Source organism: Styela clava, chromosome 10 (genome assembly GCF_964204865.1).
Source record: "Styela clava chromosome 10, kaStyClav1.hap1.2, whole genome shotgun sequence".
NCBI lineage: Eukaryota > Metazoa > Chordata > Ascidiacea > Stolidobranchia > Styelidae > Styela > Styela clava.
Window position 1 is genome coordinate 1238929 of NC_135259.1, and position 22507 is coordinate 1261435.

At 34.3% G+C, this 22507-nt stretch overlaps 2 protein-coding genes across 4 annotated transcripts; both read left to right on the top strand.

Annotated features, from left to right (window-relative positions):
• The first annotated feature begins 4216 nt into the window (after positions 1 to 4216).
• Positions 4217 to 8925, top strand: LOC120337213 (uncharacterized). The gene has a single exon (XM_039404936.2). The coding sequence runs from the start codon at positions 5877 to 5879 to the stop codon at positions 8808 to 8810; it is 2934 nt and encodes a 977-aa protein (XP_039260870.2). The 5' UTR covers positions 4217 to 5876; the 3' UTR covers positions 8811 to 8925.
• Positions 8926 to 20919, top strand: LOC120337212 (uncharacterized). Of its 3 annotated transcripts, none has more exons than XM_039404933.2 (8): positions 8926 to 9067; positions 9733 to 9885; positions 10323 to 13725; positions 14018 to 14119; positions 16522 to 16788; positions 16962 to 17063; positions 17318 to 18206; positions 18612 to 20919. In XM_039404933.2, the coding sequence occupies exons 3-8, from the start codon at positions 10329 to 10331 to the stop codon at positions 18928 to 18930; spliced, it is 5076 nt and encodes a 1691-aa protein (XP_039260867.2). In that variant the 5' UTR covers positions 8926 to 9067; positions 9733 to 9885; positions 10323 to 10328; the 3' UTR covers positions 18931 to 20919. The 3 variants fall into 3 exon arrangements, with proteins under 3 accessions (XP_039260867.2, XP_039260868.2, XP_039260869.2); XM_039404934.2 differs by having other exon boundaries at positions 16522 to 16707; XM_039404935.2 differs by lacking the exon at positions 14018 to 14119.
• Positions 20920 to 22507: the final 1588 nt, after the last annotated feature.

Here is a 22507-nt window from a genome sequence, read left to right on the forward strand (position 1 = left end):
GTAACAACTTTGAATATTCTAATTTCAATTACCTTTCAAGAGATTTATATTATTGAATATTTGTGGTTAGCATTCCTTTTCGATTAAATAGATTTCGTTAGAATTAAAATGCTTTCTAAAAGTAGATTCGAGCGAGTCATACTTTTAATTATTTACAAAGTCGTCATATAGAACGCTAAAATAATAAGCTCGTTTAACAAAAATTGTATCCAGAAGCGTTGTTTTTTCAAAAAAGCCCTGAGATGGCATAAACTTAAAAATGCGTTTTATTGCATATATTGACCAACTAGGTCTACAAAATCGTAACAATGCAATAAAGCGAGTATAAGTATTTTAGCTAAATATAAATTGAAAATATGTTTTAACCGTCCAAACCAAAACTTTTAAAATAAAAATACGCCATCCTTCTGTAATTCTACTTTACAACTTTTACCCTTTTCTATAACCTCTTCTTTATTTCAATGTCTCGTCTCATTGTAGATCATATACATGTAAATGTTTTTTTACTTGTATCATTAATTTTAGCATTGTGTATTGTATTTTTCTATATATTTTCAATTTATTAGAGGTGCCAAATCTTTAAATTTCCAATTATCTGGAGAGGGAGATAATATTGCAATTAACCCCCAAATGTACCCCATTTCATGTTGAAATCGTCAAAACAAAGTTAATTTTTCCCAAAATTCGAACAAAGACTTTCGTAGGAATCAAATTACACCAGTTTTAAGAACATAACATGTTCCACCCAGTCATTATCAAATTAAAATTTATATTTTCAAGACCTTTGGCACTGATTGAAATAGTTATATCTAAGTTCCAATCCGAACGATGTACATAATTACCCTTATTGAGATAATAGGAGTTTCTGTTTATAACGTGAATCACGAGCTCGCGTTTACAGTATTTAATTAGATTCAAGATCAATGTATAAATACGACTCGATATCTGTCAATGGAGGCTAGTGTGGATAAATGTTTTAAGATTTGTATTCTGTGTGTTGTGGAAATTTACGAATAAAAACATACAGAGATTTTTAAAGTTTCTTCATTCACGTGGGCGTTGAAGCTGAAGGGTGAACGGGTGACTTACGAGTCAGAGACAATCTATAAATTAGCAATATACGGTGACATCACATTCATTTACCAATTATACATGCAATAAAAATTCTCAACGATCCAGATTAACAGGTGATAATGTAACCTCGATTACTCGAGTTGTACTGAGAAATCATTTCAGCCTGATATTAGTAAGCTGGTGGCACAAAAGAGATGCCAAACGTCAGGACATATGTAATGAAAAAAACATTGAGTTTGTTCTGTAGTATTTCTGTAAATTTTAGGTCTATATCTTGGATTAAGTCATTTTCAGTGTATGTATTATTCTTTCCTTATCAAAACTTTGTTCAAAATTTTTTTGGATAGTTGACATAAAAATTTATGTATTTGTAATAAATACAGTAAATTGCAACAATGCAAATTGTGAAATGCAAAAATTAATATGCAAATGGCATTCGAAATTTAAGAAAATAACAAAACTTTATTATTTTTTATTATTATTATTATTTGTTTAATTGCATCACAATATATGTCACAAACTACACCTATCTAAAATACGTTTCAAGTAAACATTATTAAAATATATCGAAAACTGTTTGCGGCCCTTTGCACAATTTCGAAAATGCAATGCGAAAACCCACGAGTTTGACACCCCTGCCCTATATGACTGTTGCAACAGCAGCATGCTCACGAAGCGTATTACTGCTGAGGATCGGATATGAAGTATTACTTTAATACTGATCCGAGGCAAATCGTACTTCTGATCCGTACAAAAAAGAGACCCCTCCAGTGATATGCTTGTGAAGCGCTTTCGCCGATGTTTGTTTGCATATTCATATGTATGCATTGCGATGCATATGTTTGATATTGATTTCTTACTTGTTTTTTTTTCGCACGGAAATATGGGTGACCTCAGATGAGTTTCTGAAAACGAATTCAGATATGTGAAAATTTATACAACATTATAATTTTTCCCTTCGAGAGTCTCAATGAAATTGAAAGAAAGTTTATTTTACGTCAAGTCAATAATCAACAAAACAAAAAGATAGGAAAACTTCTGATCCAGAATACCGCAGAAAAATATGACAAATTACGAAAATTGACTATTGAAAAGTTTTTTTTCGAAAAATTGAAAACCAAACCTACAAGCACAACAATCAGAAAATTAGTAAAGACAAAAATAGCAAATATCATGGTCAAAAATCAAACTACCATACCAAGAAGAAGAATCAGTGAAATACTATTAGTGATGTATGTAAACAGGAAAGAAAAAAATTGGGGGAAAATGTGTTATTGTCATTAGACTTCATGAAAGCTTCTGACTATGTAGATTTGAATTACTTATAAAGTGTTGAAGGGATTTGGAATTGAAAAAAAATTATAAGTTTCATTCCGACATTGTACGGAGGTTCTGAAGCAAGAATATTAGTAAATAGATACATTTTATATCATAGGAAAGAGCAACACTTAGAATGTACTATATTCATAATTCCAATATATAAACCAATTAATATTCTAATAAACCAATAAAAAACTAATATTCATGAAATTTTTGTACCTGGAAATAGTGGTGAATAAGAAAGTTTTGGATTTTCTGATAATATATATGACTCTTGCATTAGCTGAAGAAAACTCTCTAAAAGGAGCATTGAAAGCAACTAATAAGCATGAAAAAACAACACAGGCGCGGCGGTGTGGCTCAACGGGCTAAGCGTTAGGAATACGCTCGCCACCGCACCTCTGATTACTCTGCGTGGGTTCGTAGGTTCGAATCCCATGCAGGGATGGTTATGTGCGAGAGGATTGCTGGACTCCTCGCCGTCGTTGGGTGGTTCACGTAACCGCTGGTCGGTTACGGCTTCCTCCACCACCAAGTCCATGCTTCCGAAAACAAACAATATAACTAATCCCATACCCGAATTGGAATGGTAACCGGACGAGAGGCCGTGGCACGCCATATGGATAAGCCGTTTTATCGGCTTTCCTCTCCCCCGGGATAAATATGTAAATCCTATCCTCCTATCCTAACATGCATGAAATTGAATAAATCTAAAACAAAATTGATTGAAATATTGAATGTGACATTTGGGAATATTGATAAGTGTCAAATTAATTGGATGAAATGTCTTGAAGAAGCAAGGAATGTAGTAAAAGAATTACAGGAAAATATTACCGGTAATTTAACTTTAAAAGGGATATATACTAGATATTTACGGTTTAGCATATAGTTTTCATGCTAATACCATAGAAAAGGTAAATGATTTGGTGATCAATCAATCAAGTTTATTTTTTTCCAACCAGTAAAAAATAAATAAATAGCACAGGCACAAATTACAAGAAAATAGTACACAATTTTACTGGGGAAGGGAAGTCGCGGGGAACCAAAAGTGGTTATCGAGCAGCGACACCCGAAGAAGAAATTCATATTTAATGGAAGAATCATACTGAAGATAGGGACTTCGTGCAAACCAAAAACGGGAATGTGATTATTTATTCTCACAATCTTAATGCTACTTCCCTCGTCGAATACAACATTGGACAACAACTTAGCAAGGATTAGAGCTAGAAATACATGTTTGCATAAATTTTGTCTTCAAATTTAGTACTGTATAGAATAATATTGGATTTTTTAAAAGATTTAGATATTCATTTTTTGTCATGCAAAAACCAATATAAAGCAAAATAAACTAAAAATCTAGAAACATTGATTCACAGCAGTTAAAAGTATCTCTAAATTACACAATCATGGGAAAACAACCCAACAATAAATTCGAATTGATTCAGACAACAGGAACAGCCATTATGCTACAGTCAATCTCTAGTACAGTAGTATATTTTATTATACAGTATAATTCGGTAAAATCATGCGGAACTCACCGACAATGACGGTAGTCTCGCAAACACAATTCCCGATATTTTTAATTAGATATTGAACCTTGATCTTCGATTCCCTGCGACTTCCTTCCCCAGTAAAATTGTATGATTATATATTTTTCTTTTAATATTGTATACGATTGTTTTTTTACTTATTATTCATTCAGAATTAGATAGTTTGTTAGCGACATCTGATCGTAGTAGTATATATTTACGATCTGATTTATATACGCACCACTTAATATTACAAATACATCAAAATAAGGCTGAGTCATATGACCACTGATGAAACTGAAGTAGCGTGCCAAGCAACGGGATACCGTAGTTACCGGTACCGTACCGGTGCTTGGAAGCCATTAGTTCTTAGGAAAGTAGACACAAAAATGGAGTACCGGCAGTACAGTAGTAGTCTATGTAAATTTTATACGAGAAGTATGACATAAGAAAACCCAACATAGTGATGTAGACATTAATTTCTGTGGCTGGTTGGGGCAGATTAATTGTCTACGCAATTGTAATTTAGATATTGCATACGAAAATACAATATAATAATAAATATAAAAGAAAAATAATAAAATGTTCACAATAATATTCTGACAAACTAGGCTAGGCTATATGAAAACTTTTAATTAAGTAATTACATGCTAATGCGGAATATTTCCCAGTAAAAACAAAGCGAAGAATAAGAAATATTGCCAGAAAGGAATTGTGCGTATAAGGTTAAAAAGAACCTTAATTTGTTAGTCATCTATTTATAAATTGCGAATATTTTGATTTACAGACTTATTGAAAATAGTATCAGAAAATTGAATAATGCCAGACTTGTGAGAATTTCGCCCTGAGCTATTTATTGCATTCCAATATTACAAGAGGATATTTGAATATTAGTGTGTTTTTACTCGGTCTTAGGCTACTACTTACTGAATACAGCGCAGAAAAGAGGAAAACAATTTTCTTTCATTATTTATTAGCAACCATGAAATTTTAAACAATTTGATGGGAAACAGTATACAGTAGTAGGGAATGATCACAAGTTTATACCGGTATTAGTAATCTTCGAAATCTTTAATTAACCTAACATGACGCAATAGGAGCACACCAATAAGTAAAATCAAAAAAATTTAGAGCTCCAGAAGTATGTGCACCAAGATGGCGCACAACCAGAACACAGTATGTGTACCAGGTTAAGGTGCGTCATGTTAGGTTATTTAAAAATGTTGAGGATTACTGATATAAACTCGTGATCATTCCGTACTACTGTATACTGTTTCCCATCAAAATTTCACAGACGCTAATAAGTAATGTAAAAAAAAGATTTTTCTCTCTCTTCTGTGCTGTTTCCCTCTCTCTACTGCGCTGTTTCCCTCTCTTCCGTGCTGTTTCGCGCTATATTCAGCAAGTAGTAAGACCCGTTTTTACTTAAAATTAGCAGATATAACATTTGGCTACAAAGAAGCTTCATTATATTTAAAGGAAGTCTCCCTGATTACCACATCGTTATTAAACAAATATGAACAGCGATCAGTTCAATATTGAAAAAACAGAAAATCGCCTAATTGCTGAATTGTATTAATTAAAACTTGAAAAATACAGAAATTGCATTATAAATTATGAATCTAGTATATATTAAAATAATATCTGATAGGTTTAAATTTTTCTTCACATATTTTAATTTACTGTAATAAAAATTGATAAGCTGTATTCCGACATGATATCAACACTCATTATCAGATTATCAATGGAATGGATAAACATATGAAAACCAATATACTTTATGATTGCTCGTTTTCTTATGTATATTTGGTTATATTCTATTATCAAAAAAATGTGATTTCATAATTTGTATTTTATACAGGGGACAAGAAACACATGAGTAATCCCATAAACTTTAAATGCATTATGACAAGATGTAGTGATTAGTTTTAAATCGAGCATTGAGGCAGAGTAATGTGGACTATGCTCAATATTGAATGTGTCCATAACAAGCGTCATTGCTTAGGAGCTCTCTTTGTATTCCTGTTTTTCCAAGGTATTTTATCATGCTCCTCAGCTAAGCCATGGCTTTCATGTGGAATCAATGGCAGTGATGAACATGGTCAATTCCTTCAACATCACGAAAACTTTACAATAATATGTAAATTACAGGATCTCAATACTTCAGAATTGTGGACTGTTAGTTATTTGAAAACTACCATAGTCAATTCTACATTTCGAAAGATATATAATTGGGGAGGAGAATCATCCAATTCAACCATATACCAATTACCTATTTCGTTCAAAGATTTATTTCATGAATATGATGATAAAATATTGCCAATTACTTACTCTTATTCGAACTTGAAATGGAATGTTATTACAGTATTTCATAGTCCGGTTTTGGAGAATCATCTTTGGAATCACTTCACAGTATCATATCTTGAAACAGACAGCATGTTTCGTTTTTCCTGGGGAACACCATTAAAGAGTAATAGCATAACAATAACTGGACCGCAAATAGTGTTTGCTACATTGCCGTGCCAACCTGGTTCTGGTCTTGTGATTATTTCATCATCATCAAATATATTTGTTGCTGTGTCATGGAATAATTTCAAAGATGAAAACAACATTCTGTGGTATGACGCAACTTGTCACATGCAAGGAATTGGAGGGTATTGTGCAAAATTTATGAAGATCTACGATGCTGTATTTGCATTCAACAGATTGTACCTTGTCTCCTCTGGGGGTATTTTCTCTAGTTCATTATTAGATTCAGAGTGTGTTATTCAACCTAATGGCAAATGCATGACAGCTTTTGAAAAATCAAATTTACCTGAGTTGTCTGATATTGATGTCTTATGGGAAAAAACCAAATTGATATATTCACCGGTCTGTGCACATCTGGACCCTTTATCAATACCTGGTGATGGAATTGTCTTGAGCATCATGCTTAAGAGTGAACAGACAAGTATGCTCATGAAGCTGGTGAAGCCATTCAAGACTTGGGAACTTGTTGAAAAAAGCTTCTTGCTTAATAGTATGAAGCTTGGAGCTATACATTTTAATATTCATACTCAGATGATTGTCACTGGTCAATACCGTGTGACAGACAATGTGTCATCATCATATTCTGTCACCTACCCAATTTCTGATATTGAGAAAAACAAAATAAGACCTTTAATATTTTCACTCGGGAATTTTATTCCTTATCAAATAATATCCTTGTCAAATCATTTCATCTATATGGTAGGAAAATTCGCACTTTTGTATTCTGTTGATGGAGGTATAACTTATTTGAAATTGAAAGATCTGAAAAGGGATGAACTTCTGGTACAAGCTGTTAAGCATGAATGGTTGAAATCTATTGCTTTTCTATTTAACTCTGGTAGAATTTTGGTAACTCAAGTTGGATTTACAGATGTCCATGAATTGCAATCAAATATGCACGGAATTACCAAACTAATTTTCAATAACAATGGTGTACTTTTTGCTTTAAAAATATTTACAGAAAATATTGGTAATCTTCCGGTTTTGAGCATTCAAGAGATACAAATCAGGAATAAGAAGCAATGCACATCTTCTTTAATTTTGAGCGGGAAAAATCTACTGAAGTCTGTTGTTTTTCTCGATGTAGGAGCAAAATTTCATATTGAAATGAATGCGGTTCATGAACCTAATTTATATTCCAATTCTACAAGATTTCCCACTTTAGAAACAGTGATAACAAATCCCCAGATTCTCCATAGCAAAATTGAAATACGAAACCTGACATTATTCAACCAACAAGTATCAGTAACAGTTCAAAATGTTATGCACAGTGAAGGTATAAGTGCAGTGACAATATTTTTGCGTGATACAGATTCTGCTTGCCGTCTCATGTCACATACCATTCATATCATAAGCACATGTCCTTTGCAGAAGCAAGTTGTTTTTGATTACTCATCGTTTGTACCCTATGAAAGTTTATTATCCATTGATGATTATGTTAACTTATCAAAACCATTTGAAGATACCAGAGTTCTTGATAAAAATTATCGACCACCATCAGCAATTGGCATTTCGATTCCTCTTTCAAAAAATATATATAATTTTGATCCTTCTTATGTAGAAAATACACGTTTATTGAACTATGGATTTGCCGGTAAACATATGATATCAGAATATTGCAAAGGTGAATGGTCCAACAATGGATGTCTATGCAACTCTGCTATGAAATTTTCATCATTGCAAGAATATGCAAATTGCAGAGAGAGAGTTTATAAAGTGAAATATGATACAGAATATCATCTCCATATAAAACTTGAAAATGATATAGATGAAGTGAAGGAAGTTTTCTCTCCATCTGAATACCTAGTTTACTTGGAAGAAATTAATGGCCGCACAAGTGATGTTTTCTATGTTACAGATGGCGGAAACCGATTATGCATGGGACCCGAATCGAATCCTATTTGCTATCAACAATCTAATCACTCAGACAAGAGTTTTTATGATACAGTTTCTGAATTTGCATCACATGGTACTAACAATCAACTTTTCAACTCAACTACTTTAACTATAAAGTTTCTGGGAACAGGGTTGTTTCATTTTAGAATTGTTTTAGCCAATGGTTTCTCATATTGCAAATTAAAAGATGAATTCCAGGTATATGTTACAAATCCTCCTTTGCCTTTTCCAGTTGGCACTATCATCAGGCTTACGGTATCAGTGATGATGGGTGGAGCACTTGTTGCTATATATGTACATTCTATACGACATTGCCAAGCCGCAAGATCAGAAACTGCTTCCAAAGAAGATTCAGAAAATAAAGTAATATCTGGCTTCAGAAGAACTAATGCTTCTATTGTGACAGAAGATGATGTGATCAACTTACGTAACAAATTCCGAGCAAGTTTTCAAACTAAATGAAATCTGATATAGCCTATCGAACTTGTAAAAATTTTGTGTTATTTTAAGCCAAATACTATTTTGTTATCCAAAAGTCATATTTAGTTATATATTTTTCATTTTCAGAGTAAAATAAGTAGGCTGTTATGGTATTAACTTGTTAGATCTTATTTTTTGAATGAATGATCTCATTTTGCATATACCCACTTTATACAAATATAATCCTCACGCAGAACTCTAGCATCTGGTCTTGGAAGATACTGACATACGTAAATCAGGTAAGATTATGCATAAACTATTATAGTGGGTGTTTTGTTTAATGATTGTCTCCTAGCAACTGAGTTCAAAACAGAAGACTCTACTATGTTGTTTCTGTGACTGTGTTGAATTATGCATTAGCAAATTTGTCTGCATGCAAAACATTTTTTGGGAACTGTTGCGTCAAAATAGACTTGGAAATAAATATTGAGTTATTCAGTTTATCAAGTTGCAAGTGGTTGATAAGTTTATTAGCTTTTAGTTATAGCTGTGCTAAATTGTTCTTTTCAAGTTTTTAAATCTCTTCATGTGATTAATGAACTGAAACGCTAATTAAGGGCTTCCCATCCTTTTTGTTCACTATGGACACCTAAATTTTTATTCAAAGTCGTATGGACCTCCAAATAGTATTTATTGCAGATATCGAAGTTAAATCACTTGTCTTAATAGAAGTATTTAATTTTAGTGTAGCCTACTCAGTATTATTACTGTATTCAATTTTGGACTGCCAGGAAGGTATGCATGTGGGCCTTGCTTGTCGAGTTTGAACATTTCATTTTGTTCTGGTACTAAGTTTACATATTCATTTCGATTCCAATTTTAAATATTCCATTATCAAAGCACTCTAATTAGTATAGTTCTGATAGATTATTCAATTATTTTATTATTTCCCTTTTTAATTCAGAACCCGGAGACAACTCGCATAGATTGGGTCAGTTTCAGTGAAAATCTTATGGCTGCTTGTTATTCACAAGCATTGAGATCTGTGGGGTCAAGTCACACATATGGAGCATCATTTCTGCATTATCGTTCAAATGCATCCTTACTAATCTAACAGGTACTGTTTCGTTTATTTCAGTTTATCCAACAACATATTTAATAAAAAGTTTACTCCTTTGATTAATATAGCCTAATTATCACTTTATTTTTATAATTATCTGTGGACCCCTCCCCCTGTATTCACGCTGGGGTCCATCTGGACTACCACATAGTTAATAAGCCCTGCACTAATACTATATCAGTGATTCACTGCTAAGTAAAAAATACTGTATTGAATCATGGTAGAAAGATGACGACGGACTGAATTAAACAAGGACCTGTCTGCTAGTGTGCTCTCAGATTAACAAACTGGCTTGTTTTGTTAATACAACCGTAATACGAGCTTTGCTTGCTTTATTATAAATTTATTATAAACCTTATAAAGTTATCTACCTAGGTTATGTTGACATTTGATGGATAAAAATAATTTCAAATGCGTTTTTTTTGTTATTGCAGAAAGGAATGAGAGCTACAATCTACTATTACATAAAGCGAAGAAAATGGAAATTTATATATGTTGTTATTGGAATACTGTTTGTCATGTTTACATTCCATATGCTGCTGAAAAATAGCGTTGACCCTTTGTCTGAATATTCGAAACACAGTAGAGAGAGCCAGAAGACTTGTACAACTCTTTTTGTTGTGGTGCATTTCCGAATTCCTACCAGATATCTTCATACATCTCCACTTCATGTAATCCAACAAATTAAAGAAAAGCTGGAATCATATACTAACACTTCCAAGGGTCATATGTTTGTTGATAACAAAATTGCTGACAATGGACTACCTGAATCAATGCAAGAGTGTGCATATTATATTCGAGGTGCTAATGGCAGTAGGGGAAAATGTGGTTATGTTTGGGGTTTTGACTCGGAGAATCATGAAATAAGGTATGACACTTGCAAGCAAAAAAATCTCAAAACTTCATGGAAATATTGCAAGTTATCACTGGATAAGATTACTGAAATGACCACTGAGAGTGCTGGTCCGTATAATAAATTCTGCTCTCCTAATTTGGCTGCAAGCTGGCCACTGCAAGATATCCATAAATGTGCTTTGACAGATGAGAGCCGTAATCTTCACACTTGGGTTGAGTATGCCAGAAGTCTAGATGAAAATCTCATGAACAATGAAATTTCAAAATATATTGGGTTTCCGATCAGGTCATGGCAAGTATTGGGTCTTGTTATTGAGTATGACATGTATTTGTTGGGGACAGGATTTAAGGTGTTGAGAACAATTCCTGTATATGAGCCTGAAGAAGCAAACATTATTGAGGCTACATCACTGCATAAGAAAAAAGATTCAGGATATTCCAAAATAGGCACAAAATTTTTTTCTACAGAATATATTTCCAAGAATACTGCAACTTTTCCAACATTGCTCAACTCAGCATCTGTTCCAGAGTCAGCAGCCATGGATCAAATGCAATCGACAACCAAGTCTGAAACGACCATGGTCTCCTCCATGCAATCAGAGTCCTTGCTCAAATATGCTACCGCAAACGCCCCATATACAACTTTGTCCTCGATTATCAAACCTTCGAACCTTGCAACACCAACTTCGCAGTCATCTAAATACAGTTCTACAATTTTGTCATCAATCACCAGTCCAATATCTTTTGCTGCTACTATTTTCGATTCACAACATGATCATTACATGATTACCACAGAGCATCCAACCCCAAGTATGAGTGACGAAAAAAGATATTATGAAACATTGAGAAAGATATACCCAGAAATGTTTTCAACTTCAACTCCTGCCAAAAAACTCAATAGGCCTACAAAAGAAGCAACCAAAGCAGTCACTTTGGATGACAACTCGATTTATTTTCCTCTATATGGCAATTCGGTCTCATCAGGTGAAGCAGATTTGGAGGGATCCGGAGGTGTTCCGTTTTCATTGGAACACACTAGTGAACCAACTACAACTTTATCAGCTGAATTGGTGAAGGATTTGCAAGCTCTCAAGGAGTTAGTATTCAAAATTTATGGTGTTGTCTTAAAAGATTTACCAATTTCGTTTGGTAAACTGATGACTGAAATTCACGATGCTAATTATGCGCAGGAAGATTCGAAAAAAGTGATTGGACAAATTGAGCATGAAGATGTTAAAAGATCAACAATAACACCTGTAACTAATAGTGTATCAGAAATTGATACAAAGATCATTGCAATTGCCAATGATGATACATTTGATGGTGTTATTGATACACATTTCTCAGTTACCACTTCATTCAATGATGTAACAGCTTCTTTTAGAAGTGTTTCAAGTGCCACCACTTCAAATTCATTAAACAGTGATGCTCTTACTTTGAGAACCCAACAACCACTTTCGGTCATGGATACCAGTGAAACCACAAATTTTGTTCAATCAAATAATGATAATAAACAAAGCATAGACCAATATGAAGACATAGAACAAAATTACCATGACATGTTATCAACATACAAATTTGTACACACAGTTCAGCAATCTGCATCCACTATCTCTGTACGATCAACAACATCTTTAGATGTTGAAGATACTTCAGACACAGAATTCCAGAATACAGGCACTACCAGCTTTTCAGGAAATTATTCTAGCAAGATTTCAACAGAGCATAACCATGTTTTGGGAAACCCCACAGTGATTCTCAGGCCACTAGTGACAAGGAATTCAGGTATTAATAACCCAATATCAGAGCCTACCACTATAAAATTCCAGAATGATTTGTCAATTGGTGAGCAGGTTGGCTCTGGATTTTTGACAAATACTCCTTCGTCACAATATGACCACACTAGTTCCAATTCAACCACTCTGCCAAATCCTACAGAGTTTTCCAACATATCCAACGGGAATAATCAAGAGAGTTTGCTGGAGATTAGTACAAAATGGAATGAGGAAATGGCAGTGAATCTGTCAAGCAACCATGTAACAACTTTGGTACCACTATCGGTTGCAGTTGATGTCAATGAAGATGAAAGCGGTTCAACCAAATTCTCCAGTGCGAGTCAAAATAGGTCAATTTCCAATGATTCTATCATTTTACCACAAACTACCCAGGACCTATTGTCTCGCACATCTATCAGCACAACAAAACCGAATACTACATCTTGGACTGATCAAGTCATGCATACTGATCCGAAAGGTACAACTCCATTATATTTAATTGATGTCACAGTGGCACCAGAAGTCGTTGTTCAGCAGTCACATAACATTGAAAAGATTAACGCTAGCAAATTGATTGAACAATATGACTATACACAGCAGCTTAATGATACAGGTGGCAGTAGTTATGAACCTGCTCTTAGACAAGACAATCATTCTTCTGCTGAGATTGTTGAGGATATTACATCAACAAATAAAATAATTCCATTGGTTTCGATCTCAAAGCCATTATTTACCAATTTTACTACGGGAAATGAGGACGCTGCTTCTGGTCTCGAGCAAGACACCACAAGCTTTACACAGAGTACAAATTTAAGTATGTTAACCACAGTGACAATAGCTGATGATATCACTCAATTTAACAATTCTGATACCACATATGCTTGGCCAAGTAGTAGTAGTGCCATTTCACCCTTCTCGATTCAATCTGACAACACTATTGTCCAGTATTTTGATAATGAAATCACTGAGGAAGAGTCTACTGACTCTAGGTTGCATTATGACCTCATGTCATCAAGGCCAATACTAAACTATATACGCGGAACTGTTGCAACAGAAACTACATTGGATTCAAAATTAAACAAATTACCAACTGCTACTGCTAGTGTGGAGAAGATGGCAAGAACAGATACTACCAGCAATGATTTCATAAACATGGATGAAAGTATAAATGTTATGTCAACTGCTACGGACACTTCATTAACGTTAGGTAAACATACTAGACACTATAGTCAAGCTTCATTTACGTTATATAGGCTGAAACTTAATCCACTTCAAGACATAATTACCCGAATAGGTGAGACCTGAGACGTCTTCCTAATTTTGCTGAATCTTCCTTCATACACCTAAACTGACATTTAATACATTGTCGGATAAATTTTGCTGTTACAAATTGTATTCTGATGTATAATATATTTGTATCATTTTGAGATGACGGAATTTGAAATTAGGATGCATGAACTACGGTAGTTATGTTATGTTAACTTTTCGTGTTTACACAGATATTCCCAAGTATTCTAAGGCATATGTCACCTCAGTGTCTTCTGTATTTACTCCGGTTCCAAATGGTGTGCCAAAAAAGCATGAATCATCTGAAAATCCAGGTTAGTAATAAAACATTTCCATTTTAAAACAGTTCCCTGGAAAAAATGAGACATCAATCTGCGATTCGCATAAGAAGGTGTTTGATTCCCAAATTTCTTGGTAGCCAAAGAGACAATTTATAACAATTGCTTCTGATTTTCTATCCTTGCATTAATTTCTATACACGTCAAATTTATGTGAAATTACGAATGGGATGTGTCGTAACCCCAACCAATATGGTATCTTTTTAAGTCAGCGCTGATAATGACGCTCATCTCCGTGATAACTGAGATATTTACCTTACTCGTTTTACGTCCATGCTGATTATTGGTAAATGATGATCAGAATTAAGTGATAAATAAAATTATTCATATTATCTCAATAGTCTCTTATTAATAAAGAATTGCCAACTATTATAGTGACTTATAACAGACTTTCGCTGTGAATGACACACAATTTTTGGTTATTTAAACGCCTTACGACGCCGTGAATTGAACTTTTGGCGCAATGTTTTAATTTTACTGTACCCCCACCCCCTCTTTAAAGAAATCTTCGCTGCGTCCCTGCCATGACATCACGTATCTGTATGTAGCTGTGGAACTCTTTTAAGAGTACATTTCTTTTTTTTGGCCACAATATAAAGGCAAATGGCGGGCAATGTTAGCTTTTGTTGTAAGCTGGCTCTTTGTCTACCGACTTCCATTATTAATTTCAAGCGTCTATTCAACACTGCCCTCATGATGTCACGGTACGTGACCAGCTGGAGCTAAAAGTTGAAATTCGTACCTGACAATATGAAGAAACCTAGTTTTGACTAAGATACGCCCCCGTAATTGCAGAAAATGTTTGCCGTTGACTGTACAATGTCACTTGCGCAAATGTTAGAGAGTTGCCACTCGACCATACAATGTCATACAGTTGCTAACACCTTAATATTTCATGTAAAGATTCTATAGCCATTCATTATAGAGTTGTTTTGCTCTTGAGTTGGTGATTAAATTTGCTCTGCGCTAAATTTTTCAGTTTAAAACCCAATAGGATCGGCCTGCTCATGAATGGCTAATCTGTGTCATAATTTGGGATTATGGCTAAATTAAATGTATTTTGGGAGGTCAATAGTATTTCATAGTGGTCTGCATGTGAACAAAACCAATTTCAAAACTCAAAATGTTCGAGTTTAAATTATCCATGCTTGATCCGAGTGTTCTTAATTACGGTGACGTCATCATATTTTTTTATGTATAATTTTTATTTTGCAACAAGGTCAATTTTATTTGTATAAGTAATAAGTATCTCAAAGCTTAAAAATAAACAAAGAATCTGTTGTTAGTTGAAAACGAAGTATTTTAAACGCGCGAGCAACGTTCTCCGGCTCATAATAAACAAAGAAAGATACCAGACAGCACGCGATCAAATGCTCTTCGATAAAACGAATATCACTTCACTTACAAATCCCAGTCTTGTTTTATTTTGAAGGTGACGTAAAGCTCTTCTAAAAGAGAACTCTTTCTCTCGCATATCAATCACGTGTCGACCACAGCGTTAAAAGTGAGAAACTTTTTCTCGAAATTTTTTGAAATTTCTCTCTTCTTATCGGCGTACGGCCGTACACATTTGCGCTACGTAATTTGGGCGCGTTTTAGTGGAAAGCGACGAAAATAAGCTTTTCAAGGACACATTAATGATGTTTTTGGCATTTTTGGTTGGTGAAATATTAAAAAAATTATAGAGGGGTGTCAAAATGACCCAGGGACACCCGAGATCATTAGGTTAAGGTAAAGCTTTACTTTCGTTTTTCAGCTGAACAATTGTATGTAGTGTACTTGATTCAAAGAAGCTATAGATAAAATGATCCCTTGCATTGATTCCATTCATGTTTTGTATTATAATAAATCAATATAAATGTGCCCGTTCCTCAGACATGAGCTGATACCTACTAGTGTTAGAGCATGTTTTATTTCTGCGCGAACCGAAAACTCAGGTACATTAATAAGCAAGAGATCTTTTTAGTTTCTTTGTGATTTATTAGCACATCGCTCGAGACTAATGTATATAATATTAAATTAATATAGTCTGATAAGGCTTCTCTGTGTACTCGTTAGCAAGGAAAAGGGTGAAATTTTTGTAATAAGACCTGGTGAGTGGTGATACACATGTGTTTTTTGAGATCTTATGTTAAACGATTACGTAATTTTAACTACCCCGGTAGATATTGTTTGTACAAAATTTTATAACAGAGTTACACAACGTATGCGTCAATAATAAAGAAGAGCATAATTGATTGAAGAGACTCGGCATGGACTCGAAATCGAATTGGAGTCTAAAAAATGTGTGGTTTTGACTCAAATCCAAGTCCAGATCCGAATCTCGTCCCATCAGTTTGTATGCAACATTGTTATCTGTCAATGTTTTTCCTTCACAGATACAGAAACATATGTCTCAATCACTGAGAAAGAGTCTACTGACTCTAGGTTGCATTATGACCTCATGTCATCAAGGCCAACACTAAACTATATACCCGAAACTGTTTCAACAAAAACTACATTGGATTCAAAATTAAACAAATTATCAACTGCTACTACAAGTGTGGAGAAGATGGTAAGAACAGGTACTACCATCAATGATTTCATAAACAAGGATGGAGGTATAAATGTTCTGTCAATAGCTACGGACACTTCATCAACATTAGGTAAACACTACACTATTGTCAAGCTTGATTTACGTAATATAGGCTGAAACATGGATAAATTCTGTTATCACACATTGTATTCTAATGTGTATGTTTGTATCATTTTGAATTTTCATATTTGAAATTATGACTCATGATCTAGTTACGTTGTGGTAATTTTTTTGTTTACACAGATATTCCCAAGTATTCTGAAGTATACATCACTTCAGTGTCTTCTGTATTTACTCCAGTTCCAAATGGTGCACCAAAGAAGCATGAATCATCTGAAAATTTAGGTTAGTAATGTAATAAAACATTTCCATTTTGAAATAGGTCCCTGGAAAAAATGATGCATCAATCTGCGATTCTCATTAGGAATGTGTTTGATTCCTAAATTTCTTGGTAGCCAAAAACCAATTTATAACAATTGCTCTAGATATTCTATCTTTGCATTAATTCTTATACACGTCAAATGTGGGTGAAATTTATAGTGAATTGTGGGTTTGGTTTGTATGCAACATTGTTATCTGCAAACGTTTTTCCTTCACAGATCCAGAAACATATGTCTCATCTGCTATTTCTGGAAAGTGGTTTGAATATAAGTTACCAGTGTTATGGTCAGAAGTATTGAAGCGTAATAATGATTTGCAAATCATTGTCAATCTTACTATGATTGAAAAAGTTCATTCATCAGATCCTGGATTAATATCAGAGGCATGGCTTGTTTCTTCATGCCCAACATTTGGAACCGTATGTGGATTGCCAGTTGCGAGAAATCGAACTAAGATAAATCAGATATCTACTTTTATATTGACTTTTGATGATAAGATTATTACTCTTGCACCAATCATGCTTCATGTTTCAGTGTATCCCATGAGTTCTATAACGCAGACAAATTATGAAATTAACACACACATGGATGTGAAGAACAATATAAATGATGTGATACAAATTTACAGCCCTATACTATTTGCACAAAAATTGGTATCCTACCTTCAAAAAAGGGATCATTCAACAGTTCTTTTAGATATAAACCTTCTGGAGTATGAAGTATCACCACAACCGAGAAAGAAGCGAAGCATCAGCCATTCTATTGAAGCGGTGTGGAGTATGTACAATACAAGTTTGGATAAATTCAATTCCACCTTCCAATCCTCAATATTTGACTGGAGTAGGGGACAGGTAGCTCAGGAATTCTTTTCTGAAATGCTCCCAGAGTTCATCGTCACTCATTTGAGCATAACTCCACGAAACCCAACTCCAGACAGACTGAAATCTGTTAAAAGAAGGAAACAAAGCAGTGTGGCATATGTTTTACTGCCCATCTTCATCTCAGTTTTTATCTTGTTTTCTTGTGTGGCATATTTTGCATTGCGTAAAAAACGTCTAATGTACTTCATTCCTGATATATTTGTAAACAAGACATTTGGTCCTAGCAGGTAAGTTCCAGAGCAGCATTAATACAAATGGCATGTTTTTAAAACTTGCGTTATTTTTTTGTTGATAAGTTCATACACATTCAATTACTCTTGAGTTCTGTGTGCATTCTAACAACATACCACATAATTATCCGTAATGTGTAGAAGTGAAGTAAAATTCAGTTGATTTTATAGTTTTGCGAATTGTATGTCATTTATTTTAAAGATGAACATCCATGTATCAGGTTTTGTATTAGTGCAAATTTAGCATACTTCTATGCTGCTTTTTAAAAAAGTAATGACCCAATTTTATTTATAAGATACTTCCTCACTGTGGAGTGAGGTAACCAAGAGAAACCATCTCCGGCATTTGCTTTTCACAATAGTATTTGAAAATATAGAAATTTATTTATATTTTTTCAACAGAAAACCTATCTATCTTGATGGTGAAATAGAAATGGATTACTTCCATCCCAGAAAAGCAAGAATAATAGTGGAAGACTGTGTATCTGAAAAAGGTGGTATCAGTTGTCAATCGTCTGTTTCATTTCCGAAATTTCCAACGAGCAACCAAAGATATTTGGCCAGCCCCATGCCAAATATGAATAACACTAATGCCTTTGATGAGGTTGCTGTTTTCGAAATGTCAGACGAAAGCATCTGCAATGGCTCAGGTTGCGATGCAAAAAGTGTGGATGGATTCTACTCCTTTACAAATGCTTCATTTCATATACACAATAAATAATGCTAAAACCAGAACACACTTACTCAGACTGAGCGATCATTTGATGGGCATACTCTGTATCAGGATGCTGGTTTTTACAGTGTGATTGGAAAAAACATGCAATGTAACATTGTTTGTGGCACCTGAATAGCTCGTCATCCACATTGGAGTAATGGCTGGCTCCCGATGGATACCTTCTAGTCTGTGAGTTGCTCGTCATTTTGATTGAAATGGGGAATGTCTGTTTCAAGTAAATACCACAAGCTTGGCATGATGACATTGTGCCATTCAGGGCTGGTGGAACTATACCAGAAATTTTAGTACCTCTAGCTCAGCGGTCTGCAACAGGCGGTTCGTGGCCACACAACCTGGCCCGCAAAGTCATTTAGTGTGACCCTCAAGCATAAATCCTAATCACACAGTTAATGATTGAAAATGTGCTCACATATATAAAATATATAGTAACTTTTGTTCTTGTTGCAATTTGAAAAGTGCATTTATTTCTGAAAGGCTAAGCGATAGCCGCATTCTTTTCTCTTGCCTTTCCAGCTAGATTTTTTGTTTGGCTTGTTTAGATAACTGAAGTTGGTTATATGACGCCGATAAAAAATGTTGCACACCCCTGCTCCAGCTTCTAACCATTTAATTATTTTTTAACGTTTATTATTTTCTAATACTTCATACTAATAATAAAATCTATCCTTTTCAGCAGAATTTTTATAAATTTATATTATTAATTTAAAAGTTTCAAGTTGAATTTATATATTTAAAACTAATTTCAAATTTGAAACCCTTATAACATAGTTTTGAGGCCCGCTTCCACGAAAATGCATTTGGGCAGATATTCCAAGATAGTGGTCACACCTAGAAACCTCAAAAAAAAACTGGTACCATCTCCACTTTTTCGTTAATTTAATCACACTTGTGTTTTTTAAGAAGCTCAATCATTTGATTTGATTCATATTGCATATTTATTTTCACATTTTTCTTAGACTTGATGAAAATTTATTTTTATATGATTGCACTGTGTTAGAGGTATACTAAAATGGGTATTCTGTGACCAATCATGTTGTTATTAATCATGTACCGGTAGGTATTATTAATCTTTCGCTTGTAAATATGAAGTCTCACAGGTTGGCAACGTCAACTCTTGTATTTTTATGGTATGGGCCTCAGTACCGGTACTTTAAGATTTAAAATAAACAATGAATAGGATTTTTCATATTTATCCCGGGTTAGAGTAAATCTGATAAGGCGGCTTAATCATTGGCTAACCACGGCATCTCGTTCCGTTATTTGTCCATGCCGGGTGTATGAATAGAATTGTTTGACAGTTTATTTGTTTCAGATGTGTGGACTTGATGCGATGGTGAAAGAAAGTATATAATAGCTCATTGCTAGATGATAATGTGTTGATGATGACCGTAAGGGTCTTGTTTTATAGCCCACTAATACTCTGTGTACGCACTATGTCTGTTTCACTGTTTGTGTTGAGCCACTGAACATGTGAACTTGGAGAACTGTTCCGAGGCCACAGCAACATGGCCAGGTTTTGTTGACGAGTGTATAATACTAGATTTTTTACAATGAAATAGTCCTGTAGGTGTGTTGACATATTGCATGTGACTATGTGCATGCACATGATTTAATTGGTTGTGTATAGACATCAAATGAAAATCACATTAGCAGTCCAACGAAAATATTCCCCCAACTTCTATTTTAGAAGAAAAATTCCTTTGACCTCTGCCAAGTTTTTTAACTCACTAATTACAGATGTAGACTCGTGCAAATCAGAGGCGCACCTATCAATGCAGCCTATAATGTTCCATTTATTACCATTTGCCTGGGCCTTCACTTTATACCATTTGCGATGCTTACCTACATTGTTGTAAAGGTAACTGACTGTGATTTATTTAATTGTTGGACTGTCATGCTTTTCGTTTTTAGTAATAAACATGGCACATGAAAAAACTCATGGAAACGCCCTAAAAGAAATGTCTCCTTTTCTTCAAGGGAAGGTGGGCGGTTGAAATCAATGAAAGGCCAAACCTAAAAGAAGTGTATGAAATTTACGGTGGTCGAAACCGTCTTAGACTATCGCGGGTTGAACACTCAACTAAAAACGTACGGTACATAAGAATTTTATAAAACTTACCTATATATACCGGTACTTTATAAATCAGAAATAGCTATACATGTTTTTCGAAGTCCGACAGTGGATATAAATCGCACTCTAACTGACCTTATACCAAAGTTATTATTATGGACAGATTATAGATCTGGCGAAGTGCTTACCAGTGTAGCCATTCAACGTCGCAATGTTTTACTTCTTTAGAATTACAGGTTGTCCATCTGAATTTAATTTGCGCTAAATTATATGAAAAAAAAAAAACGTGAAATTAGTTGTAAATATAATTCATATATATTACTTAACTCCTACAGGGCCCTAGGTTAACAAGTTCATATATATCAAAAGAAGCGTAAAATGCTGACCATCTGAGTTATAATTAATAAACAGAAGATATAGTTGGTGGCAATCAATCAAAGCAAAATTGAGATGACATGCATTGAGACATACATGCATTCATTTGCGTATAAGATTTGAATTTAATTCGTAAATGTATTTCTTGAGTTACTGAAATCATCAAGTAAATTCTGTCGCATTTTACTGAGATTCTGAAATGCAATATTGAAAAATATTGCTGATATCAAGTCTGCAATTGAATAGCGTTTAGTCAAATTTTATTGTATAAGGGAAATTTGAAAAGAATAGAAAAGTAACTTCGAAGTCTTGCACAACGTATTTTGCGTAATGAAATATTTTACCACATTGTTGGAAATAGGCCTTCATGGGATTTCGTTTTTGAACTCTTTATTTGGGTCAACGTCGCATCCATCTTTTGATGGCAACGCGTTCGTGCTTGTTTCGCTATATTCGTGTATATATATTAAATTCAGTAGAATGAACGTGACATTCTCTATTGTGGCCTGAAGGCCATCCTGAGTCGGGACAAATCTTGCAACTATAATGTAACATATAATGTAAATATAACAACTCCTGTCCCCCATAAAAACGATCTCTAACAATGACATATATATGCGGGATTCACATTCTCCAGTTCCACTTCTTTAACTAAATCGTCAATTTTGTGTGAACGAACGAATTTCCGCAGAAAGGCAGGATTTGATTCATTCAATCAAGTATGCAATGAATGAATGACCTCTGGGAGCGCCGTGTTGAAAGTTGAAAAACAGTTCACGTGGAGTTGGATGTAGGCAGTAGTGGGATTCAGCCGGTTCGCCCCGGTTCTATAGAACCGTCTCACGGAATTTTATGAGATCAGCGAACCGGTTAGCATTACATGACTTTTTGTAACAGAACCGCCTGAAAATTCGACATTTGTATGATGCAACCGGCTGACAAAATATTTGAATCCCACCACTGGATGTAGGATGATATTTAAGTCCTATCGAAGCTTTATTTATCAATTATTTTATTTTGGTTCTCTGGCATAAACAACACAAATAGTGAACATCTTGATACCAATGTTGAGCTATTTCTTTCGCTGTACTGCATGTTGTTTAGTGCTATGATTTA

What these genes read in the sequence shown, in the direction of transcription:
- LOC120337213 (XM_039404936.2), top strand. Translation starts at nt 5,877, where the DNA reads ATGTGGACTATGCTCAATATTGAATGTGTCCATAACAAGCGTCATTGC.
- LOC120337212 (XM_039404933.2), top strand. Translation starts at nt 10,329, where the DNA reads ATGAGAGCTACAATCTACTATTACATAAAGCGAAGAAAATGGAAATTT. An exon ending in GGACACTTCATTAACGTTAG is followed by an intron (nt 13,726 to 14,017) that starts GTAAACATACTA and finishes GTGTTTACACAG; the next exon opens with ATATTCCCAAGTATTCTAAG. An exon ending in TGAATCATCTGAAAATTTAG is followed by an intron (nt 17,064 to 17,317) that starts GTTAGTAATGTA and finishes TTTCCTTCACAG; the next exon opens with ATCCAGAAACATATGTCTCA.